Source organism: Phlebotomus argentipes, unplaced genomic scaffold (assembly GCF_947086385.1).
Source record: "Phlebotomus argentipes unplaced genomic scaffold, Phlebotomus argentipes genome assembly contig_75, whole genome shotgun sequence".
Taxonomy (NCBI): domain Eukaryota; kingdom Metazoa; phylum Arthropoda; class Insecta; order Diptera; family Psychodidae; genus Phlebotomus; species Phlebotomus argentipes.
The window spans coordinates 685524-706975 of NW_026776170.1; the positions used below are offsets into that span (position 1 = coordinate 685524).

A 21452-nucleotide genomic window follows, 5' to 3' on the forward strand; every position below is an offset into this window, starting at 1 on the left:
TATACATGTTTCATATGCAAAACAAAAATTAAAGCAACTCTTGAAGAGAATAAGAAACTATAACATTTCCTATTCGCAATTTGTTTATTTGTTGAAGGTCAATAAAGTAATATTGCCCTCAAAATGGAGAACAGAAAACAAATTCAAAAGGATTTCACTGCCATGCCGACGCGTATCCATTTTCTGAAACGTGTTCAAGCGATGTGGAACAGCAACTGGGTGTGAATTTTGTGAGCCTGGATTTCCAGTTACATAAAGTAGTGTCACACAAATGTGTTGCACTACTTTATTTTTAGTGTGGAACTGAAATCAGTTCCACACTAAATATGATGCATAAATATTCTTTTATACTATGCTCCTACAACTATTTCGTTTTTCTTTCAACATTCACTCATTGTTCTTTGTCCGAGCTCTAATCCCCGACTTTTGCATGCTTCTTATGATACATTAGACGACATAAAAGGACTTCAGAAACTGTCCTCACTATGTTGTCTTTACTAGTAAAAATTGACATAAATTTATAAAACAAATTATCTTCATTTGATTTTTAACGTAAGTGTTACGTATATTCGAGATCATCGTGTACTTTATGATGATGAATTTTACAATTTTGTGTGAAAATTGCTTTTAAAAGTGAAAATTTCGATATATGAATTTTAGTACTAGTAATAGTCACATACAACTAATGAATTTTACTAATATTATTAATTGTTTGTTTAAATGCGATAACTTCCTTAGATCAAAGCTATTTTTTACTTTTTTATGTATGTAGTTCCACTTTATTTGCCCTAGATTTTATGTTATATTTTATTTTATTTTTGTTTTTTTCTATTTTTTCTTTTTATGTTACGCCCTGAACCTCATATTGGAAATGCCGTGCGCCTCTGTGTCCAAAATAAATAAACGCCTGCCGCAACTAATCCGTTAATGCCTGCCATTCTATCACACGACACGACCTCTACCATTCATCTTTATATATGGATACAATCCTGACAACTTCCCCTACAACACACCAACAATCCTAAAAAAAAATATTTCAACCGCCATCGATGGACATACGACCCGATGAACACCTCGGGTGAACAAATATGTTCTTCTGTTATGTTTTACAGTTGCGCGTTATTCGCGCCTTTAGGTCTACACTGGAGGATTTGGAAGAGCGTCGATCGGTTCACAGTTTGCATAGCTTGCGCAGTTCACGCAGTCCAACCGGCATCATGCATCAACAACCAGGTGGGACGCATCTTCTAGTGCCTCTAAACAACCCCGGGCACCGTGCTGCTAACGGGGTCACTGCTACAGACATTATTTATATAGATGAGGAGCCAAAAGTGCCGTCAAATAATAATTCTCGCGGATTCAATGATGATTTACCTAAACCCGTCACAGAGACGCGCATTTAAAGCCTCTTTGTCTCATTCCCACTTCCTGTCATAAACTTACACTTTACACATCACCATTCCTCTAAAATTGCGTATTAATATGCACTGTAGTGGACCACAACTAATAGTGGTATTACTGTGAATTTGTTCGATATGCAGACTATTGATAAGTTATAGCTTGTATTCGACCCCCAGCACTAGTTAGAATTTGTAGAAGAAACAAAGCAACTGTTTCTCATGGCACCTGACTAGAGTCGGTAGTGACCAAAGATAACCGTCGAAATTGTCCAGTTGCTCTTCTGCCACTAACATTACTACTTCAAGAAACGGTTTCCAACACTTATTCTCAACGCTTATACAGAAATTTGCATCGTTCCAGGCTCGATGATATGCTTTTTTTGAATTTCCTGGGAGGGTAATCATTACATTTTTACAGCCCCTACCCTCGGATTCGCAGGGTAATATAAATGGAGGAAGAAACTGAGATGATTACCCTAAGATACATTCAGAAAAACGTTTCATTATTATTTTAAAGAAGAATTTCATTCCTAGTTCTAAAAACTTTTCGCGTTCATGATTGAATGATTATCGTGTTTACTTCAGTTAGCAATCAGATTTAATTTCTGATCAGAATTTCGAATTTATTTTTGGGTTTAAATACAATTGGGCTATTTTTTTTAAGATTTTTACCCAAACGATATTATTAGTCTTAAATCTCGTTATCTTGACCTCTTCCGACGTTACTTCGTTCCCAATCCGTGAACTTTCCTACGACTTCATTGGTCATATGAAAAATAATAAAACGATTGATTTTACTGTAAATACGCGCAGAATTTGGATAATAATTTCTTTCAATTTGTGGTAAAAGTCAAGAAGTCAGTACACACAAGTAAATTTACAAAAACATACAAAAATAAATGCAATTTTGAAGTTCTACCATTACTCGACATGTCTTGAGTCTCTATAATTAGTTAAACAAACTAATATAATGCCGCATGGCTTGATTACAGGCATACTTTTGATGGTCAAAGAAATAAATTACAAACAAAACTGATTTATCAATGTCAGACTTGTGTCTCGACTTGCAAAAATATTTCTACACCATGCTGAAACCGAATGCTTTCTGGACACTTTAAAATTCATTCAAAATCACATTATCTTGGCGCGATTTGTTTTCATTCTCCAAATGCATTTTAGATGTGAATAAAAACTAGTGCTGGTGGGTCGATTGTATTATTTTATATTTTCAGAATCACTGAAGTGGTAACATTTGTAGTGTAATTAAAATTTTATTCTTACGTTGAAGAAATCACAGATAAAATTTCCATTTACAATTTATTAAAAAGTATTACTTGTGACTCATGATGTTTTCAGTAAGGTTTTTGTATATGGATATCAAGAATGTATATTTTCAACACAATTCAAACAGATATATATTTATATAAACCTATGACGTTTGCTCGGAAAATGAACTACTATGATTTTTTACTTACATTTATTACAAGTTTCCTTTAGAAACATTGCAAAACAGGCGTAGAATATTTCTTTAATATTTCTATTCATATTTTCAAGAAAGAGAACTTGAAAACTGCTTTCTCAGCCATAAACATAATAGGTTCATGAATTTACGTTAGATTTTATTTCTACCTTCATATTCTAAAAAAATATCATTGTGTGCAATAAAATACATCGGCTATTGTATGAAGCAGGTGGAAATGAAACAGCATTGGAAAACGGAGGAGCATTGTATTTAACATTTATCACGTGTAGACGTAAGGGCTTGGCTTCTGCATTTTTTTTTACCAAAAGTCAGATCATAGTACATACTGTCATAAACAGCCACACTAATATTTTTTTTAATAAACGAGATAATTATCAAATACAGTGGTGCCCCGTTGAACAAACCTGCCTCTTCTTCCTCTAGTAGATTTCATTATCGAATCTCGTTAAAATGTTATTGCAAATTAAAACCGTGAATACTTAGAAAGAAATCACAAAATTATGATGAAATGCTAAATCTTTCACATTACTGTTTAAAATGAAATTTGGAAAATTGTTTTAATGATCAATGGTTATTTCAGTTATTTCATTTTTCGCACCGTTTAAAATAATTGTATTAGAGTTTTGTGTAACTTTGAGCATGGATTTAATTGTATAATACACATAACTACAGAGTATATTGAGCTAAAGTTAAAATGTAAGACTACATAAAAAGTTTCTCAATCAACATATTTTTAAATCAAACTCTCCTAAAAAGTTCATATAAGTTATTTTTATGTTTGATAAGACAGCATGTTTTAAAGCGGTGACATTTTTAAAATTGAAACGTGTTTGTGACGACACAAAGCGTAAAGATTTCCATGTACTTATGTTGCAATGCTGACGTTATAACTTTTCTTAATCACATAAGAGAGAGAATAGATAGCATTGTGTCTACTCTTTCTGCTTGTGGTCGAAAACAGACTGCAGGAAAAAATTCTCGATCGTCTAAACAGCTCAATTTCTAACGAAAATGTTGTCAAATTGTAATTACCTTGCATATAAATATGTCCAAACGAAATATTTTAGTCGACGAAATCTTCTATTTTCTGTGCAGTATTTTTGATGATCGACGTATCCGTGATTCCAGAATTATGTAAATAGAACCACTGTGATTAAATTGTGTTTCACAGGGTTATGTTAATATTTATTACATATATTATCAATCTGTTAAAATATTTTCTCAAGTATCACACCCAATAGGGATGTCAAGAGAAGTTCCTTATGATGAAAACAAAGCATTTTGCAGCGAACCATTGATCGAGTTTGTTTCTTTCTTCACCACGCGTATCGTGTATTTCCTTTCTGCTCGCAGAACATAATCTGCAGAAAGACAGAGTCAAATTCTGCAGACTATGTTATACGAGTAGGAAGAAAAATACACGATACGCGTGGTGAAAAAGGAGATGAACCCGATCAATGGTTTTCCGCAAAATGCTGTGTTTACATCATTATTGTCAAATTAAAAAAAAAAGTGGACATTATCAGGCATTCAAATAAAGATCTATTTTATGGAAAATACAGAGGCTTTGAGGATGCCAGAAAAATGTAACTATAATGTACAATTTGGCATATATTATTGTATATTTGTCCGTCAAAGTACCAATTCAATTATATAATACAAATTTCCTCCAAATGACAATTACTTTTTTCATCACACTACTGAAAATTACAATTAGCCTTCGAACCGAAACAAATAAAAGTCAAGGTCAACTAATTTTAGAAAAAAATTTAATGCACGCTAATACATTTTAGGAGTTATTTTTATATTTTATCTCACTTTTCCAGCGAATCACGGTAAAAATTACGTCGGGAGTGGAAAAACGCTGTGAAAAAGTACATTGTGGAAAATAAATCATGTTCATTAAAAATTACCGTAGAGAAGTGGTTGTGAAAAACGTGCGAAATGCAAAGACAATGCGGTCCTGCTGCTACCTGCGTCATTTTTGTTTAGAAAAAAAACCGATTTTTGGCACAAATCACAGTTATCTATCAAATAAATTGCAGTAAAATGGGAAGAAGATGTTTTAATAAAGTTCAGAAGGGAAAACATTACTCAGGAAAGATATAATTTCTTTCAAAAAAAAAATCTGTAAAAGGTTTACACAAACGAAATGGATTCTTTAGTTTTTTTATTCTTAGGTTTTAGTTTAGGCTCTTGAATAAAATTCCATGAGGCAGCCATAAGCTGACCTCGTGGTCACCGCAATTTGGAAAATCATGGCTTTCTTTGGCTGAGATCAAAGCCGAATGAAAGAAGGTCTCGATGGTGACCAAAGACATTGCCTAATCCGGATGGGCTAAAGAGAAAGTTTTCAATCTGCTCTATCAGGGTCTCTTTCTGAGCACCCGTGCTCAGTCTTCGCTGCGTCCCACTGTGGAGGATCGGGGTTATATTCAATAAGATCTTCTCTGATTAGGCATTCAATCTAAACTAATCCCTCTTTTCCACGACACGTGCGAAAATTGATTTTAGGGCAATAGACACAAACATACATTAACATATAAAAATCTGTCGCCGCTTTGCGGATTACTGGGATTAATTGCATAATTAATAATTTGGTTGCAAAGCTAATGTTGTAATGTTTTACTTATTGTTTTGATTTCTAACATTTCATCAATCACCGTATGGAAAGGAAGCAAATCCAAAAATTATTATTTTTTGAAGTTAGCTTAACTATCAAAGATTTCTAAGTCTCTATTTTTTATTTCTGTAATATTATTAAAATTCTAATTATGAGAGTGGAATTTAAGATGATAAATCTGGTAAGTAATTCTTTATATGCTATAAAGATATTTTACTAAGCATTATAGACTAGTGCTCTGTTTTAGGAGAAGTTTTTAAATTATCTTCACGATTTTTTTTAAATTCAGGGTTAATATATAAATAATGTACATGGGCATACCTTGAAATACATACCTTGTAGTAACTGATATCATCAATAAGATATATAAATTAAAGGTAATCTTTCTGGAAGAATTCCAATACAGCTCAACAAAAGTGAAGATAAGGGTCTGATACAACATTTAGTAGAGAATATACATGCCATGAGGTTAGAAAAAAAAAACGAAAGTGCATTCTGAATTATAGGTAATATCACAACCAAATATTGCAATCTAAAGATTATGTATTAAAGCAGTATGTAGTATTTATCTCTTTTCTATTTTTGCCATAATTTTAAGGTAAACTCAATAAAATCACGATCAGATTAGATTTTTTTATGGAAAAAAATTCGTTTAGATGTGAAGGTGATAAAATTAGGTTGGTGACATTATCATGGAAAAGTTACATCATTATCCGCATTTATTTTAGTGCATAAATTGTAATGAAATGAAGTAACACTTTAGATTAAATCATCATGTATAATTTGACTAATTGTTTTGAATTCAACCATATTCTCAGATATTTTTAATATTCTCTCCGTTATCGGCTGGAAGTAGTTTAAACTAAATAGTACGGGCATATTTAGAACTATATAATACAAAGTTTTCCCCAAAAATAGATCGTAATAGACAAAAATAGAAAAAATATAGTTGTTTTAGTTCATATGGACACACAATATATTTTAAATTTAATTTGAAATGACTTGATATCAATCCCTATAATAATGTCAATATAGACGAAATTGTTAATTAATTTGAGTCATACTTCACTTTATTCTCATTGTTTTTCATGCTGAAATAGGCTACAGTATACTCGTCATTGTTTGGCACAAACCTTCGACCGGTGTAAACCTTTGTTGCAAGTATCAACATAATGCAAGACATAAAACTCCTTTCCCTTGAATACTTTCTCCTAAACTTTAGATTTGATAAGGTCGTTTTCCATTTCTCAAAAACTTCCTACTGATCCTTTTACCATGCCATTTTCGTTAGAGGAGCGTCGAGTATCAAAGCTATCTTCGCTGCTGAATACTCCTGCAAACTTTGCAAACTTTTTTTTCGGAATTCTTGCTAAGACTATGAATTAGCTAGCAACTTCTGTAAACCTTAGAATAAGATAATAAAAAAGCAGCCAAGCTATTAAAACCCACGATGGAAAGGCCTTTTTCCCTTATGCAAATTTATTCTTCTTATAACGTTTCGGATGTGTAAATAGCAAAATATCCATCCATAAAATTTATTTAGTCAATAACTCCAATGGACGTAAAATACACCAACCAAAACTAATTTTCATATATAAGAAGATACTCTTTAAATTTATCAGCAAATATTATTTAAATTTATACACTTTTATTTATCTTTATGATTATATAAGTTGAAAGTGAATTTCCGAAATGTATTATATATATATATATAATAATAATATATATATATATATATATATATATATAATATATATATATAATATATATTATATATATATATATATCCTGGCCGTTGGCCTTGAAACTGCTTGAGTTCTCGAGGCCACGACAAGAAATTTCTTACTTTCTTTTTAAACTGTTAAGTGATCGTTAGTAAATGTGAGGTAATCTAAAAACATGATAAATTCACTTAGATTTCATGAAGTCCTGTTTTAAGATTGAGGATTACATGCCAGCTCACATAATTGGATGTTGTGAAGCCAATATACGGCCGCTTTTTACTACTTCTCTCTCTTTTTTTCTTTTTGTCATCTCTTCAACACCAGGTTATAGGTGGTGAGTTGCAAGAGCGATTGATTCCGGTGCCCTACAGCAAAAGCTCCACTGATCAAGCTGTAAGCATTGAATAAATGTCACCGGTCGCCGTGGTGTCAATTAACACCTGGCGACCACTGTAAGTCAATTCATCTTCGAATTTCCAAATTAAATTTGATTTATTTGGGGCTTGAAATAATGCTTTTAACATATAGATTTGAGCTTATAATTTCTCTCTGTTTGAATTACTAAAACAGCATATAATAGTTTTGCAAACTATAATTCATTGTCTGTATAAATAGTAGATCAAACATACTCGGTGCATAGGAATTACGTCTGAGGTCGCTGAGAAAAGAAAGAAATATAATTTTTTAATTGCTTTCTGTAAATCAAATGAGTGTAATTTAATATCGGCCATTGTATAATATTATTTTATATATATATATATATATATATATATATATATATATAATGTAGAATAGAATATATATTTATTTCGCTGAAGCTATTATGAGCCAAGATTGCGTCCACCGACGTCTAACCGTAGACTCAATATATGTAGATTCAATATAATTTTTTGAGTCTACCACAAACGTGGAATCACAGTTTTTGTTTGTGAATCTCACGAACAGCATAAAAACTATTTTATTGCTCACTTCCTTCCTGGTTTGCCATTATTACAGTAGCTTTCGACGAAAATATGATTGGATCAATAATTTTTATTAGAAAAAAAATATCAGTTTTGTAAGCTACATTACATTCATCAATTATTCAAATACAATCACTTATTCTTATGACACACATTGCCTTTCGCAAGGTGTCACAATTTTGACTACTATTAAAAGTGTGTAAAAATTACACTCTTATTCTGTGGAACTTTTTATTTTTGGGCTTCATCCTTTTCAGAAATATCTTACTCCAAGTCTTTAATCTTCGAGTTCTCCTACAAGAGCTTATTTTCCGCCTCACATTTTAGCCCTTATCTCGAGCATGTGTAAAGATAGAACATTCTAATCGACTCCATATTTTAGGACATGATAATTGGTAACGTCACAAGAATTTTGGTGAAAACATATCGATTCTGCCGCTATATTCCATTAAATATAAATTACCTGAATAATAGTACTCTAACATATTTGTGACAATACTAGTTATCATGTGTCAATAGATGCAGCCAATAGGATTGTGTTCAGTAAACTGTACTTGTGCCACAAAACATTCTGACATATCAGACTATTTCTTGTTGGTTAGAAAAAGGCATTTGTGCTTCACTTTGTGAAAATGTGCAAGTTTTTTAAGCACACAAATTTACATAAATATTATAAAACGTAAAAACTATAATGTTGGAATATTTTTTTCAATATGTAGGGCACTATTTTGGATATATTTCCTCGATACATGCCCAAGCGAAATTTCATTTCCGTTCACCCTAAGGTTTACCCCATAAACAGAATTTTTTCGATTAGTTTTTTTCATTATTGCTGTATAGAAAAAGTCACGTGCACCAGCAAAAATACGACCAAAGGCGATTTTTTTCTGTTATTTTATATATTATCCAATCTATGACCGGGCAAGAAACATGTAATACTTCCGATGCAATTTCCCAAGTGCGGATTTGGCTCAATAACGAGGTATTCGTTACCTTTTTCGAAATTTTTTCTTCAAATAATTCTTTTGATTCATTTCAAAGGACAGAATGGCTAAATGCTATTTACTGATTTATTGTCCGTACGATGATTCGAGGTCCTTTTCTCAGTCTTGAGGTATGAAATTATGTGATTTTTTTTTTGTACAAATTAAATTAAAAATCTATTGTTTACCAATCTAAACCACAGATTTTAGTCAGTACTAAACTGCGACAAATTATGGCGTGCCAATACTCGAGTGAGAGTATAACTTGCCTCAGACCACCCACCAAACCATTAAGACGTGAACCCTCTAATCTCGTGAAAAGAAGTGAAGAAGTTTTTTTTTCCCTTGCTTTTACCTTACTCCTTTTTCGCGCGCATTACCCCGGGTCAAATGTGAGGATTTTGCGTGGATCTGTTGTGTTATGGTTGAGGTGTAGTGAGAAACAGGCGAAAGATCGCAGAGGAATTGCTAGGTGCATGACCACGTCCAATCGAGACAATCCCATCACTCTTCAGATTAGATATTCCGACTGAATGACTCCTTGCAGCCATATCTAACCCATTTACATCTTCCAAAGGTAACACAAAAGGTCTTGACTGTCCTGAGTCAGTCACGAATTATCAAAGATATTGGGCGGTATTCTGACACCAAGATAAAGTCCAAGATATCAAATCTATTCACATTTAAAGATTTGGTATTCTGAACTGTGCTACATTCTTGGTCGGATTTAGTGCATCTGCTAATTTCCCCTTTAAGTATTGGTCGAAGGGATATTCTGTGAAATGCTCGCGCGGCTCAAGTGTAAATAAAGTCATGGTGAATATAAAGCCGTTTTGTAAACTCTGTGTCGTCAATTCTAAGGTCATCTGCATCGCCTGATCTCACACGAATGGGAGAAAATGCATTTCCGCACAATTCACCAAATTTATTCAGGTATTTTGGTAAGTTTGCCTAACAACATAACTTCAAAACTAAGTTTTTTATACTTCTTCGTCAAGATTCTTCCGAAATCTGGCTATTTGGACTCTTTTGTTTATCTTGTCTCTATTCATCATTCTGCCGCTTCACACTACATCGCATTTGCCAGAATCTTCTGAGCTCAAACAACAGCAGAGTATCCTCAACTACATCCCGACCAAGGAACAGCGGTACAAACTCTCAGCAGCGGACATGATACTGCTGGAGATTAAAGAAGTCTGCGATCATGTGTATGGATAGGAATCATCGCAAATCTACCACGCATTGTCGTAGTACAAGCGTCACGACATTGTGATGGCGTTAAACAAGAAAGGCAAGGAAGCTTTGTCACTGAAGGACTCATTTCGCGAAGATTACGCTGGCTAGATTCTCTCCCAGGAGTTCTTGCTGAGAAATCGTCCGGACAAAGAGAACTTGGAGATCTTAACGATAGTGGTTGGCGTATATTCAGTCATTTATTGATCATCCTTTTGTACATAAGTAGAGTGACGCGCCATTACCCATAGGGGCTGTTTTGGCGCCGTATCAGTGAGGCGCATATCATGACAGCGCTAGCTGCCGTATTGCGGCCTGCTTCTTGTCTGGACTTCCTCTGGAGGAGTCCCAAGTAGCCAGTTCCTGATCGAAGTCCTGCTGAGGGCAACACCTTCGCGGACCATATTATTAATGACGGTCGATGCAGTATAGTTCACCGATCTCTTGAAGCGCTCTAAGAACGGCCTGGGAACCATCAGGAGCTCTCTTCCCCTCATCTCCGGCGAGGGGCAGAAGAATCCACAGTCAGGCCTCAGACCGGCCTGGGCGCCCAAAAAGGCACCCACAATCCTGGACACAAATAGGTATCCCAGGGACAAGATCTCCCATTCCTGGTACAGTGGCCAGGAGTGGGCCTTCCGGCCAGCGCGCCATCACCCTTACGATGGTCTTCTGGGATCTTGTCAGCGGGGACAGATGAGTCTCGCAAGCATTGCCCCCGATCAGAAGGCCGTAGCTGAGTCTCGACTCCGCCAAAGCGAAGTAGATAACCCGCATCAGATGCTCCGAGCATAACGCTCTCAGAGAGTACATCTGGCGGGCAATGCAGCGCAGGCCACTGGTTATACGGCTAATATGCCCCTTCCATGTCAGCTCCGAGTCCAAGGTGACACCCAGGTATTTGAAGGCCGGAACGCAATCTATGGGCAAGGCAAGCATCAGCAGCGCGAGCGCAACGCGAGGAGTGCCACACCTCGTCACCGCTACCACTGGGCCTCCCTCCGAAGTCCATGCGCACGGTCTTCGAACTTAGGACCATACCGTTGGTCTCAGGCCAGCTCCTGATCGCAGAAAAGTAAGCATTCATTTGCAGCTCAACATCTTCCCACGTGGCATGAGAATAGACTAGGGTAGCCTCATTCTCGTGAGGAACAACAACAGCCTTACTGGACAACCTAGGCTGAACCTGATCACAATTGTGACTAATCAGACACCATCCTGAGATGGTAAACATTGTGTTTCCCTTCAATCTTACTTGTATTTTGATACAACTCCCTCCCGCTTTAGATTCTCTGGTATACTTGGCGGAAACTGGCCGCGCCAGATGATAGCACGGTGTATTTGAAGAGCCTCCTGCAGAGTCAATAGTGTCTTGGAATACTCGTAGACGAGGAAGAGCACCGCTGTGGCAGGAATCTTGCGGATGACGGACGACAGTAATCCGTTGTACAGTGCCAAAAAACTCTCCGTGCGATAAATCTGCAAGCCAACTTGCATCATGCTTGTTCTCAGGCTCGCTACCTAAATGTGGCTCTTAATTACGTCCGCCGGGAAGATCACTGTCCACAGCACAACTCTGCCAAACGCGCCCACTGCTATGGTTCTTAGTGGCTCAGTATCGTCCTTACACTGGCCGGGCTTCATCATGAGCTGCCCTGAACCCTCGTAGCCCCCGAAGAAGAAGTAGCCGAGCATTTCGCGGGCCAAGGTGAACATGAGATCTCGAAACAGGCCAGGAATACCTGAAAATGCGTATCAGCGTATCAATTTGATGTGGCACATTTACAGCGATGGAGAACGAAGATCGACTTTAAAATGTTCCGATTGGCAGTGAGAAGGGTACAGTGCCAGAAAAACCAAGTGGGCTGAACATGGAGCACCCGGTGGTGGACCGGCCAAGTCGCGATTGAGCAGCTTAAAGAAAAAAATACTTATTCCCTTCACGGGTGTTTGGAAATTGACGGCGATGCTGCTGTTCACAGCCGAGCCGAGGATGTTCTAAGTCTACCCAGAGTTTTCCTCTTCCTTACATCAATACTGTGGACTTGGGAGAAGACTTTTTATCCAACCTCAGAGAATTACGATCACAGAGCACTTCCAGATCAATCAGCCCACAATGTGAGACTTCTTCGCGCCCTCGCAAGAGAACTGTTCTTTTTAAAAGTGCCGAATAAAGTGTTTGAATATTTTGAAAAACATATTTATGAATAACCTTAAAAATCATCCCTTTAAGATGAGGAGTATTTGTCGAGTTGTCTTTGTCTGCGTCACATTTTTTCGTTCACAATTTGATAACTTATGCACCTTTTCCGCTTTTTATTATAGAATTCAATTTATCACTTAAAAATACGCAAATGCAAGAAAAAAAAACTTCCTTTCACTTAAGAGCTCATTATTGGTGTTTAAATTTACGATTTCGGCGAAATTTCTAAATAAAATCACAATTCATAACACACACTTAAAGACTTAAAGCACCTCGGTGAGGTACTTTAAATATTTTACCAATTCCAAGATATTTTCGTCTCGATATCTTTATTTTATCAACAACAGCAACATTTCATCTTATGGGAGCTCAATATCAACTTGCTGGCGAACACCTATCTCGCGTCAGCCTTTCAATCCCTATGCTTTAGATTTTCTTTAGCCCACTTGCCTTTCAGTGCCACTCGTGAGCACTCTTTACTGGACCTGGACCTCCGCCATCGGGATCTTATCCACTAGTATGATCAACACCCTCTATTTGGCTTCTCGAACCATGATCTCATTCATTTCTTCTTCCCGGTTCCTCGAGTTGAAACCAATTACCGCTCTCACCTGGTTAGGGACTTTAGGAGAGCAGATCCTGAGGCAATCCTATTTGCGGCACAGTCTGTTGAAGGCAGAGCCGTTGATTTTATTTCACGGCTTCCGTTTACTTGCCGGCTTAGTTATCACGATGAGCTTATGGCTGCCGGGTCGCTTGTCAGGTCTTTCTCTCTCCATGTGTCGAGATTGAGGAGTCACATTCTCCACGATTCCCACTTTGTAGAGGGAATTGTTTTATGGAACGCGCTGCTGCGCGAGTGGATGAAGGAGCTGATACTCAGAAGTACCATCGCTGCTCCTCGCATATAAGTGCAAAGTTCGCATGAATAACTTTATCTCTCATTGTCACTAAGCCTGTACACGAGAGCACATCTTGTCCAACTGACGAGAATAAATTGTACATATAGTTTATATCTCGACTTCAGAATTACAATTTTCAAAATATAACAGATTGATGTCTCGCATTTAAAAATAAAGAGAAAGTGACTATTTTATCATGGAATCTTTGTGTTAGAATACCAAATCGTCTCGAAATCTTGTTCTTAGTCTTTATCTTGGTGTCAGAATTCCGCCCATTCTTTCGTCTCTATCAAGGGTAAAATGAAGAGTCTTGACCAACCTGAAAGAACCCTAACTAACAGAAAATATTTTTTCCTGTCTATATTCTCATGTAAAAAAATAGGTCTGATCATTATTTCAGATCTCAAGAAGGAGGCGAATGCCCCCAAAACGTCGTATGGAAAATAAATGATTAAAAACAATTTGGCCATTCCATCGTTTTAATTGAACCACTCACTGGCCGTTGAATACGTCATACATATTCATGAATTTTTAAATTTTTGTTTTTGCTTCATACAGGGTTTTGCTAGCATTGGTTTTAAAAAAACGTACCACACATGAAATGTACTGAAACTGCATTTCACTGCTGTTTACTCTATGTACCCCGTGTTCCACATTTCAAATGATTTTTATTTGAACAATCATAGAACACAGAAAACGTTTAACTTTATATTGCCATTTGAAAAAGGTTGAAAATGCAATTTACTTCTTGGAAGAATATGGCAATAAATACCGTTGTTAGCCGAAAATATAAACAAACATTGCAGAAAATTACTCCATAACTGTAAATATGAGAAATTTAATGTCGATATCCATGATACTTTGCTGTATGAAAGCTACGAGTGAGTGTTTTCCCATCGTGTCGCGTTTAGTAATAAAATCGGATCCGTTTTACGCAGATTTTCGCTCAAGTAAACAAGGATCGTAATGGTGAAAACACAGCATTTGTAATTTGTTCACGAACGTCTTTTTCTTCCCCACCCGAATCGTGTATTTTCCTTCCTGCTCACAACATTTTTATGTCGAGTGTGTTCCTGCAGATTTTACATTGGGCAATCCGCGCTGAATTTGAGTTTGATGTGTCTGACTATGCGATTGTTGTCAAAATTGTCAAAATAGATAATTTTCATATGGAAAATCGAGAAAATCGTCAAGGAAATGAATTTTAGTGTGGAAAAAACTCAAAAATTTATTGATTTCATCCATAATGAGCCATCATTGTGGAGAAAATCAGATTGTGTGAAGGCGCCAAAAGGTGATCTGCAGACCAAAATTCAAAAGGGAATCTGACGGGACCGACCCGAGATGGTATGAGCAAAATACTATGTTTTCACCATAATGGTGAAAACACAGCATTTTGCTCATACCATCTCATGTGATACCATAATGGTGAAAACACAGCATTTTGCTCATACCATCTCATGTCGGTCCCGTCCGATTCCCTTTTGAATTTTGGTCTGCAGATCAACCTTAGGCGCATTCACACAATCTGATTTTCTCCACAATGATGGCTCATTATGAACGAAATCAAATTATTTTTGAGTTTATTCCACACTAAAATTCATTTCATTGACGATTTTCTCGATTTTACATATAAAATTTATCTATTTTGACAGCAATCGCATTGTCAGACACATCAAACCCAAATTCAGCGCGGGTGCCCAACGTGAAATCTGCAGGCACATACTCGACATAAAAATGTCGTGAGCAGGAAGGAAAATACACGACTCGCGTGAGGAAAAAAGAGATGAATTAAAACAATTTTTAAATTACCAAAGCTGTGTTTTCACCATAAGAAATTAAGCAGGAGCGCTAAGGCTTATAAGAGCCAGAGTAAAAAAATGTTAGTAAGCACAGGGTTCGCGTGAGCTTATGGTATCTAGCTGGGATTTACAATGGATTTTTCCGTAGCCAACTCGATTTGATACGCAGGAAGGAACGCATGGAGATTTTTATATGTAATTTGAAATTAAGCTCCTGGAATCAATCAGTTATAATTCTGATTCGACAGTTTCGTTGGAAAAAATACCCCATTTTGGAAACGTCTCAATCTGGACTATCGAAATACTAAGAAATTATCTCAAACTAGTGTGACATTGGCACAAAATTTATGACTTACAAATATCAAGAAATTTGTCATCAACATTGCCGCCTTACCACTAACTACCGCCAAAAAACATATCCGGGGGGGGGGGGGGGGTGTCACTTTTCGTCATGTTAACATTTCATGAATCGATTTTAGTTGATTCTGCGAGGTTCGATGTTTTGCGTGATTACAGATATTAGCTGTAATGTAAATTCCAGCTAGATAATAATGCTATAGCGAGTGGTGTAAAGCCCCGGTCAAAAATATCCATAAAGTATTAAACACCCTATTTGTTCGGCGTCAATGGTTCCCTTTGTTTTGTACAGCTCTTTTAGTCACTTTTAATCGCAAAAACATAGACTTTTCTAATTTCACTGCTTATAAAATACACTGTCATTGATTCCTTTTCTAACCGATCGATATATACAATTTCTCTTGTTTACAATATTATGACAATTTGTTTTGAATTCAATGACATAAGGTTAGCCAATAAGGAATCTCCGTTCTCGTATTAAAAGTTTCGCATTAAATTTGATTTAGAGACCTCACCTTCTCTGGGTTAAGACAGTGATTGAAAAAAAACTATCTAACCACTTGTCTTGCTCAGAATAAATTTGGCATTAGTTCTTTGATTAAGGAACTTTACACACATGGGCTAATGCGAGAAGAAACTAAGCCAGCTCATATCCAAATTTAGTTCCATACACACCACGAAGATCATCGTCGTTCACATTTTACCGCACAAACCACAATTTTCACACGTCTTTACACCCTTTAAATTTACCCCTTACCTTTAAATTTCACAATTGACCGGCCGGCGCATCGCCCCCCCGCCCCCTCCCCCACCGAGGGACGCACAAAAATACAACTTGCGAAGGGACTTTTCCATCGTTTTGTCCTGGAGCTTGGTCGCCAACGCTAAGACGGCGATGGTCACAAGAAAGACTGTAACATTCTGTGACCTAAATAAATCGAATCTAAATCTAATCTAAATAGCCAAACTTTGCACGAGTTTTCACGAAAATTCAGGAAAATTGAAGTTCAAATAGCATTCTACATTCATAAAAAAGAACACATTCTTTATACTACAAATCACGGCGTAAAAAAGTCTAAGTTTAATTTCATGCATACAAATGTGAACGAGGAAAAGCTTAGTATGTACGGAACTGGATGTTGATATGAACTGACTAAGTTTCTTCTCAGATTAGGCCATGTGTGTAAAACCCCTAAAGCGCCTAATCGTTTAGGATACTCAAATTCTCAGTTTGAGCGAATATTTTAGATATAGCAGCTCTACGCTCTTTGAACATGTTTAGACGCCACTTCGACGTTTTCAATAGTTTAACGAATACATTTTTATTTCTATTCTAAGCTGGAAAATGACACAGTAGTTTTTACTCATGCATATTATTGTTCCAGAGGTGATAGTAATGACAGGTAGATACGTAAAAATGGAGGAACTCGAGAATAGTGCACAAATGTGTTTCCGGTAAAGTTTGAAATAGGGTGTCCAAGGCTGTCCCAGTCAAATTTTATTTGATTTTTGACTAAAACAAGATTTATGACAATTGGAACACTATAGCTTATCCTACAAATTCACTTCAATCCTTCCAAACGAGTTACTTATCTCTTATAATTTCTTAAATTTAAATACAGAGCTGGGTAGTGTTTCTTTCACAAATTTTTCTTTGTTCTGCTCTGTTATATGTACATAAAAAGCACAAGGTTTTGGATAAAAGCAGAGTCGGTGCATAGATAGAAAAAGAATGTAGGTAAATCCGCCAAAAAATTCAATTTTAAAAGATATTAAGACACACTTGATATTGTTTAAACCAATATCAAACATTAAGGAATGCCAAAACTCTGTTGCCCAATAACAAAATTGAATAGTCTTTACACAAATCTTTTTTTTATTTTCATTTGTTTTTGTTGAATTTTTCTATGTAATTTAATCTTTATGCCAAATATATAAGGAGAGAACATATACTTGCACCGCATAGCTTTTGGTTCGACATCATTGCTTCCGTGTAGAGTATAGCGGTGAGTGGGGGAGTTTAGTACAAAAATATTTAGTCCATGAATTCCATGTATTTTCCAGAAGATGATACGTTGTAATCAAATTGTATTTGACCTTTTAAATTCTCTTGTTTATTAACTTTGAAAAGAAAACTTATGAATTTTCATTGAGTTCTGTAACTTAACAGATAAGCTTTAGTAGAGATATATTTGACTCTCTATGCACCTTTCTACGCAGTGGCCCTTTTAATTGCTTTCTTGAAAATTTAAATGAGATTTCAATTGCAATATTATCAACTATTTTGCATTCTAGGAAAATTACTAATATACTTTGTATTTATATCCCTGTCCCATGTAGCATTCAATACAAACTAAGTTAATGTGCAAAAACTTGGTACGATAATTTATTACAATTGAAATATCTCCAGCGAAAGATGTTATTTCTAAATAAAATTAGAATTTTATGGAGAACATCATCCTTTGCCTAATTTCCTCAGTCTAAGGTCTAAAATGAATTCTAGCTCGTAAAAAATTATCCAACCACTTGTCTTCGTCAGTTCTTTATCTCAGCGCCTCTCAGTTGATACCCCAAAATGCTAATCATTACACCACAAGACTGAATGAGAGCTTTCATGCCAAAATGAAATGTTTAAGTGTATAACATGAATTTGTTTCTCTGAAGTGCACACTTAGAATTAAAGCTCTCATGCAGTTTGTATGTTTTATAGCTTCTACTGTTAAATATTACATTACGTTACTATGTGTTTATGTGTGTGATAAAAAAAATTACACACATTTTGGAAAAAAAACTAAGAAGAAATTTTTATTCGCGTGACTATAGAATTGTGGTTGATTTATAAGATTAATATATTGCAGTTATGAAGTTCTACTGGTTCATGCGATCTCGTGCTGAAATTTTTGTTAATTTCGCAAAAAATTGTTGGCATTTTCATAGAAATGACAAGTTATTTTACCATAAATAAATTTATTCTAATTAAAATACTCAGTATTAAAATAAAAATCATCTACATGTATTTTTTATTAAACTTTTCCTTCATCTAACATTTATTTCTTATATAATTTCATTATACATATGATATAGTATAATTGATTCAACAAGTACATTCTATGTGTTTCTCTCAAACTCTCGCTCTCTCTCTCTCTCTCTCCCCCTCTGTCTCTTTCTGCCTTTGCTTTCTGTGTCTGTTTCAATTTCTCTATCTGAGAATTTATGTTAATCTGTGTGTCATCTCTATATGATAAGATATGACACTAAGTAACTGGAGATGTTACGCATGTTTTTTGCATAATATTGCATGTTAAAACTAGTTGTTATTAGACTTGTATATGCTTTCTGTAAATTACCCAATACTTACAAGGGATTAAAAATGTGCTTACTGAGAGATAGAGAGAGATAGAGAGGAAGAGACATTATATTATCCTATAAAGTGGGTCACCTCGCACACGCTTGATCGTCATGAGATTCTGACCCTGATATACCATTAAGTAAATAAATCTTTACAAATAGCAGAATTTTCGTTGACATCAGGCGTGTAATTTGGTGACAGGTGAGTAGTGGACACAATCTCTTATAACTTTTTTCTCTCTATCTCTCTGCACACCTACTCTTGTCTTGGTGATTGCGGTAGATTCGCGTGGTGAACGCCTTTAGGCAGGGTCTGGATGCACGCTACGGCGAGCACGCTAACACAACTCTGGCCGAGGTGCTTCGAAAACAGTCATCGCTCAGCAAGCGACTATCTCAAACATCATCCATTGAATATGCAGACAACATACCAGACGAACTCACCATCCCAGAGATTGACGTCGAACGACTCTCTTCTCACAGTCACACCGAGACGGCAGTGTAATGTTCTAAGAAGCACACCGTTTGTTTGTTGTTGTTATTTAGTCATTTATTATCAATGGGAAAAAACGGATGTTCTTATAGGAAAAAGAAATAATAGTAACGGAATTTAGACATGTAAGGCATTATTACATTAAAAAGATATAGAGGAAAATAATAGGAACAAATTCTCAATGGTCTTGTGAATTCAAAAAATGTTATAACTTCGAAAATGAAATCAGAACTGTTCTTAACTCAACTCTAAATATGTTGGAAAATGTTATTTTATAATTATTTCTATAAGGAATATGTTTAGTTCACAAGTGTTATTTTCCCAAATCAATAATCAGTGGTTCAAATTTCTGAGAAAATTTCAATTGATTTTCAGAATTTACTTTCCCCACTTCTTTGATGGTCATACAGAAACTACTTACCATAACATTTATCACAATTAAGAGACAGGCTGACAGACCTTCAAATCTCAACTCTTTTTTATAGTATCAGTACCAAGTTCAGTTCTGATATACGAAGTATTACTGCATTAACACACTTGAATATATTTCTTTGGGATTTTTCATTCATATGAAGTTTGGATTTAGGTTTTGGAACATTGTAATAGTGTGGAATCATGCTATATTAGTTTTCCCTGTTTTGCGGCAGATTTATCATTTCATTACAGGCAATAGTTGTACGCTATCTCAGTTCTAATTTAGTACAGATATGACAGAAGAAAACCATGATGTTGGTGGTGCAAAATTATTTTTTAAATCAATTTTATTTTTTTCCTTACATTACCCAGAGAAAATTTTTACATAAGGTAGGTGAAAAGTAATATGACTTCTAAACTTATCACTAAAAAATGAATTGCTTATACTAGGCAACAAAAATCACATTTTTTCTGCCCTTTTTTTAAGTGCGGATTTTCTGATTCCTTGAGTAATCAGCTTTTCAACGGTACCTCACTTTTTTCCCTAGACCCTCAAGTTTTCCTTTTAGAGCCTATTTTCCATTTTCCCCTATTTTCACCCACTTTGCCGCACTTATGTGCTCATATCTCGCCCAATTTTCCACGGATTTTCCTCAAATTAGGCTCAAATGATAGCTATTGAAATTACCTACTACTTTGTAAGACATTGTGAGTGTTTCAAATCACTCCTTGTTGGTCAAAAATGATCTTTTGTGAACCACTAGGTAAAAAATTCGCCGACTTTTTTACCACTTTTTTCTAAATATCTCCGAAACGAAGAAACTTTTATGTTGGATTATTTTTCCTATGTGTAGAGCACTTCAGGAGATGCATTTCTTCCATACATGCCGAAGTGATATCTCTTCTATATCTGCCGGAAAAACGAGGTTTTTCCTGGACAAGTTTTGCTTTTTTATGCTACGCGCACCCGCTAAAAAATTGAAAGAAGGTATATTTTGCTGTTTACGCACTCATTTAGATGATGATAATGCTTAGATTTTAAAACAAAAGAGAAAAAAGGCCAATATCTCGACTTTTTAGCTATTTTACGTGAATTTTTTTGTGTTTTTTATGGAGTTGTTGATATTAAGACCGAAAATTCACGTAAAATAGCTAAAAAGTCGAGATATTGGCCTTTTTTCTCTTTTGTTTTAAAATCTAAGCATTATCATCATCTAAATGAGTGCGTAAACAGCAAAATATACCTTCTTTCAATTTTTTAGCGGGTGCGCGTAGCATAAAAAAGCAAAACTTGTCCAGGAAAAACCTCGTTTTTCCGGCAGATATAGAAGAGATATCACTTCGGCATGTATGGAGGAAATGCATCTCCTGAAGTGCTCTACACATAGGAAAAATAATCCAACATAAAAGTTTCTTCGTTTCGGAGATATTTAGAAAAAAGTGGTAAAAAAATCGGCGAATTTTTTACCTAGTGGTTCACAAAAGAGCATTTTTGACCAACAAGGAGTGATCTGAAACACTCACA

The 21452-nt window shown here is 35.6% G+C and overlaps 1 protein-coding gene across 6 annotated transcripts in view; it reads left to right on the plus strand.

Annotated features, from left to right (window-relative positions):
* Nucleotides 1–20601, plus strand: part of LOC132257059 (plasma membrane calcium-transporting ATPase 1) — a 37160-nt gene extending 16559 nt beyond the window's left edge. For 3 of the 6 annotated variants that reach the window (XM_059753763.1, XM_059753762.1, XM_059753765.1), the window contains one exon: nucleotides 1113–7123. In XM_059753763.1, the coding sequence (XP_059609746.1) occupies nucleotides 1113–1403 (291 nt within the window). In that variant the 3' untranslated portion in view covers nucleotides 1404–7123. Of the gene's footprint in view, nucleotides 1–1112; nucleotides 7124–7554; nucleotides 7683–19303 lie in introns of those variants that run through there. The other 3 variants (XM_059753767.1, XM_059753766.1, XM_059753761.1) reach the window with 3 other exon arrangements.
* The last annotated feature ends 851 nt before the right edge of the window (nucleotides 20602–21452 follow it).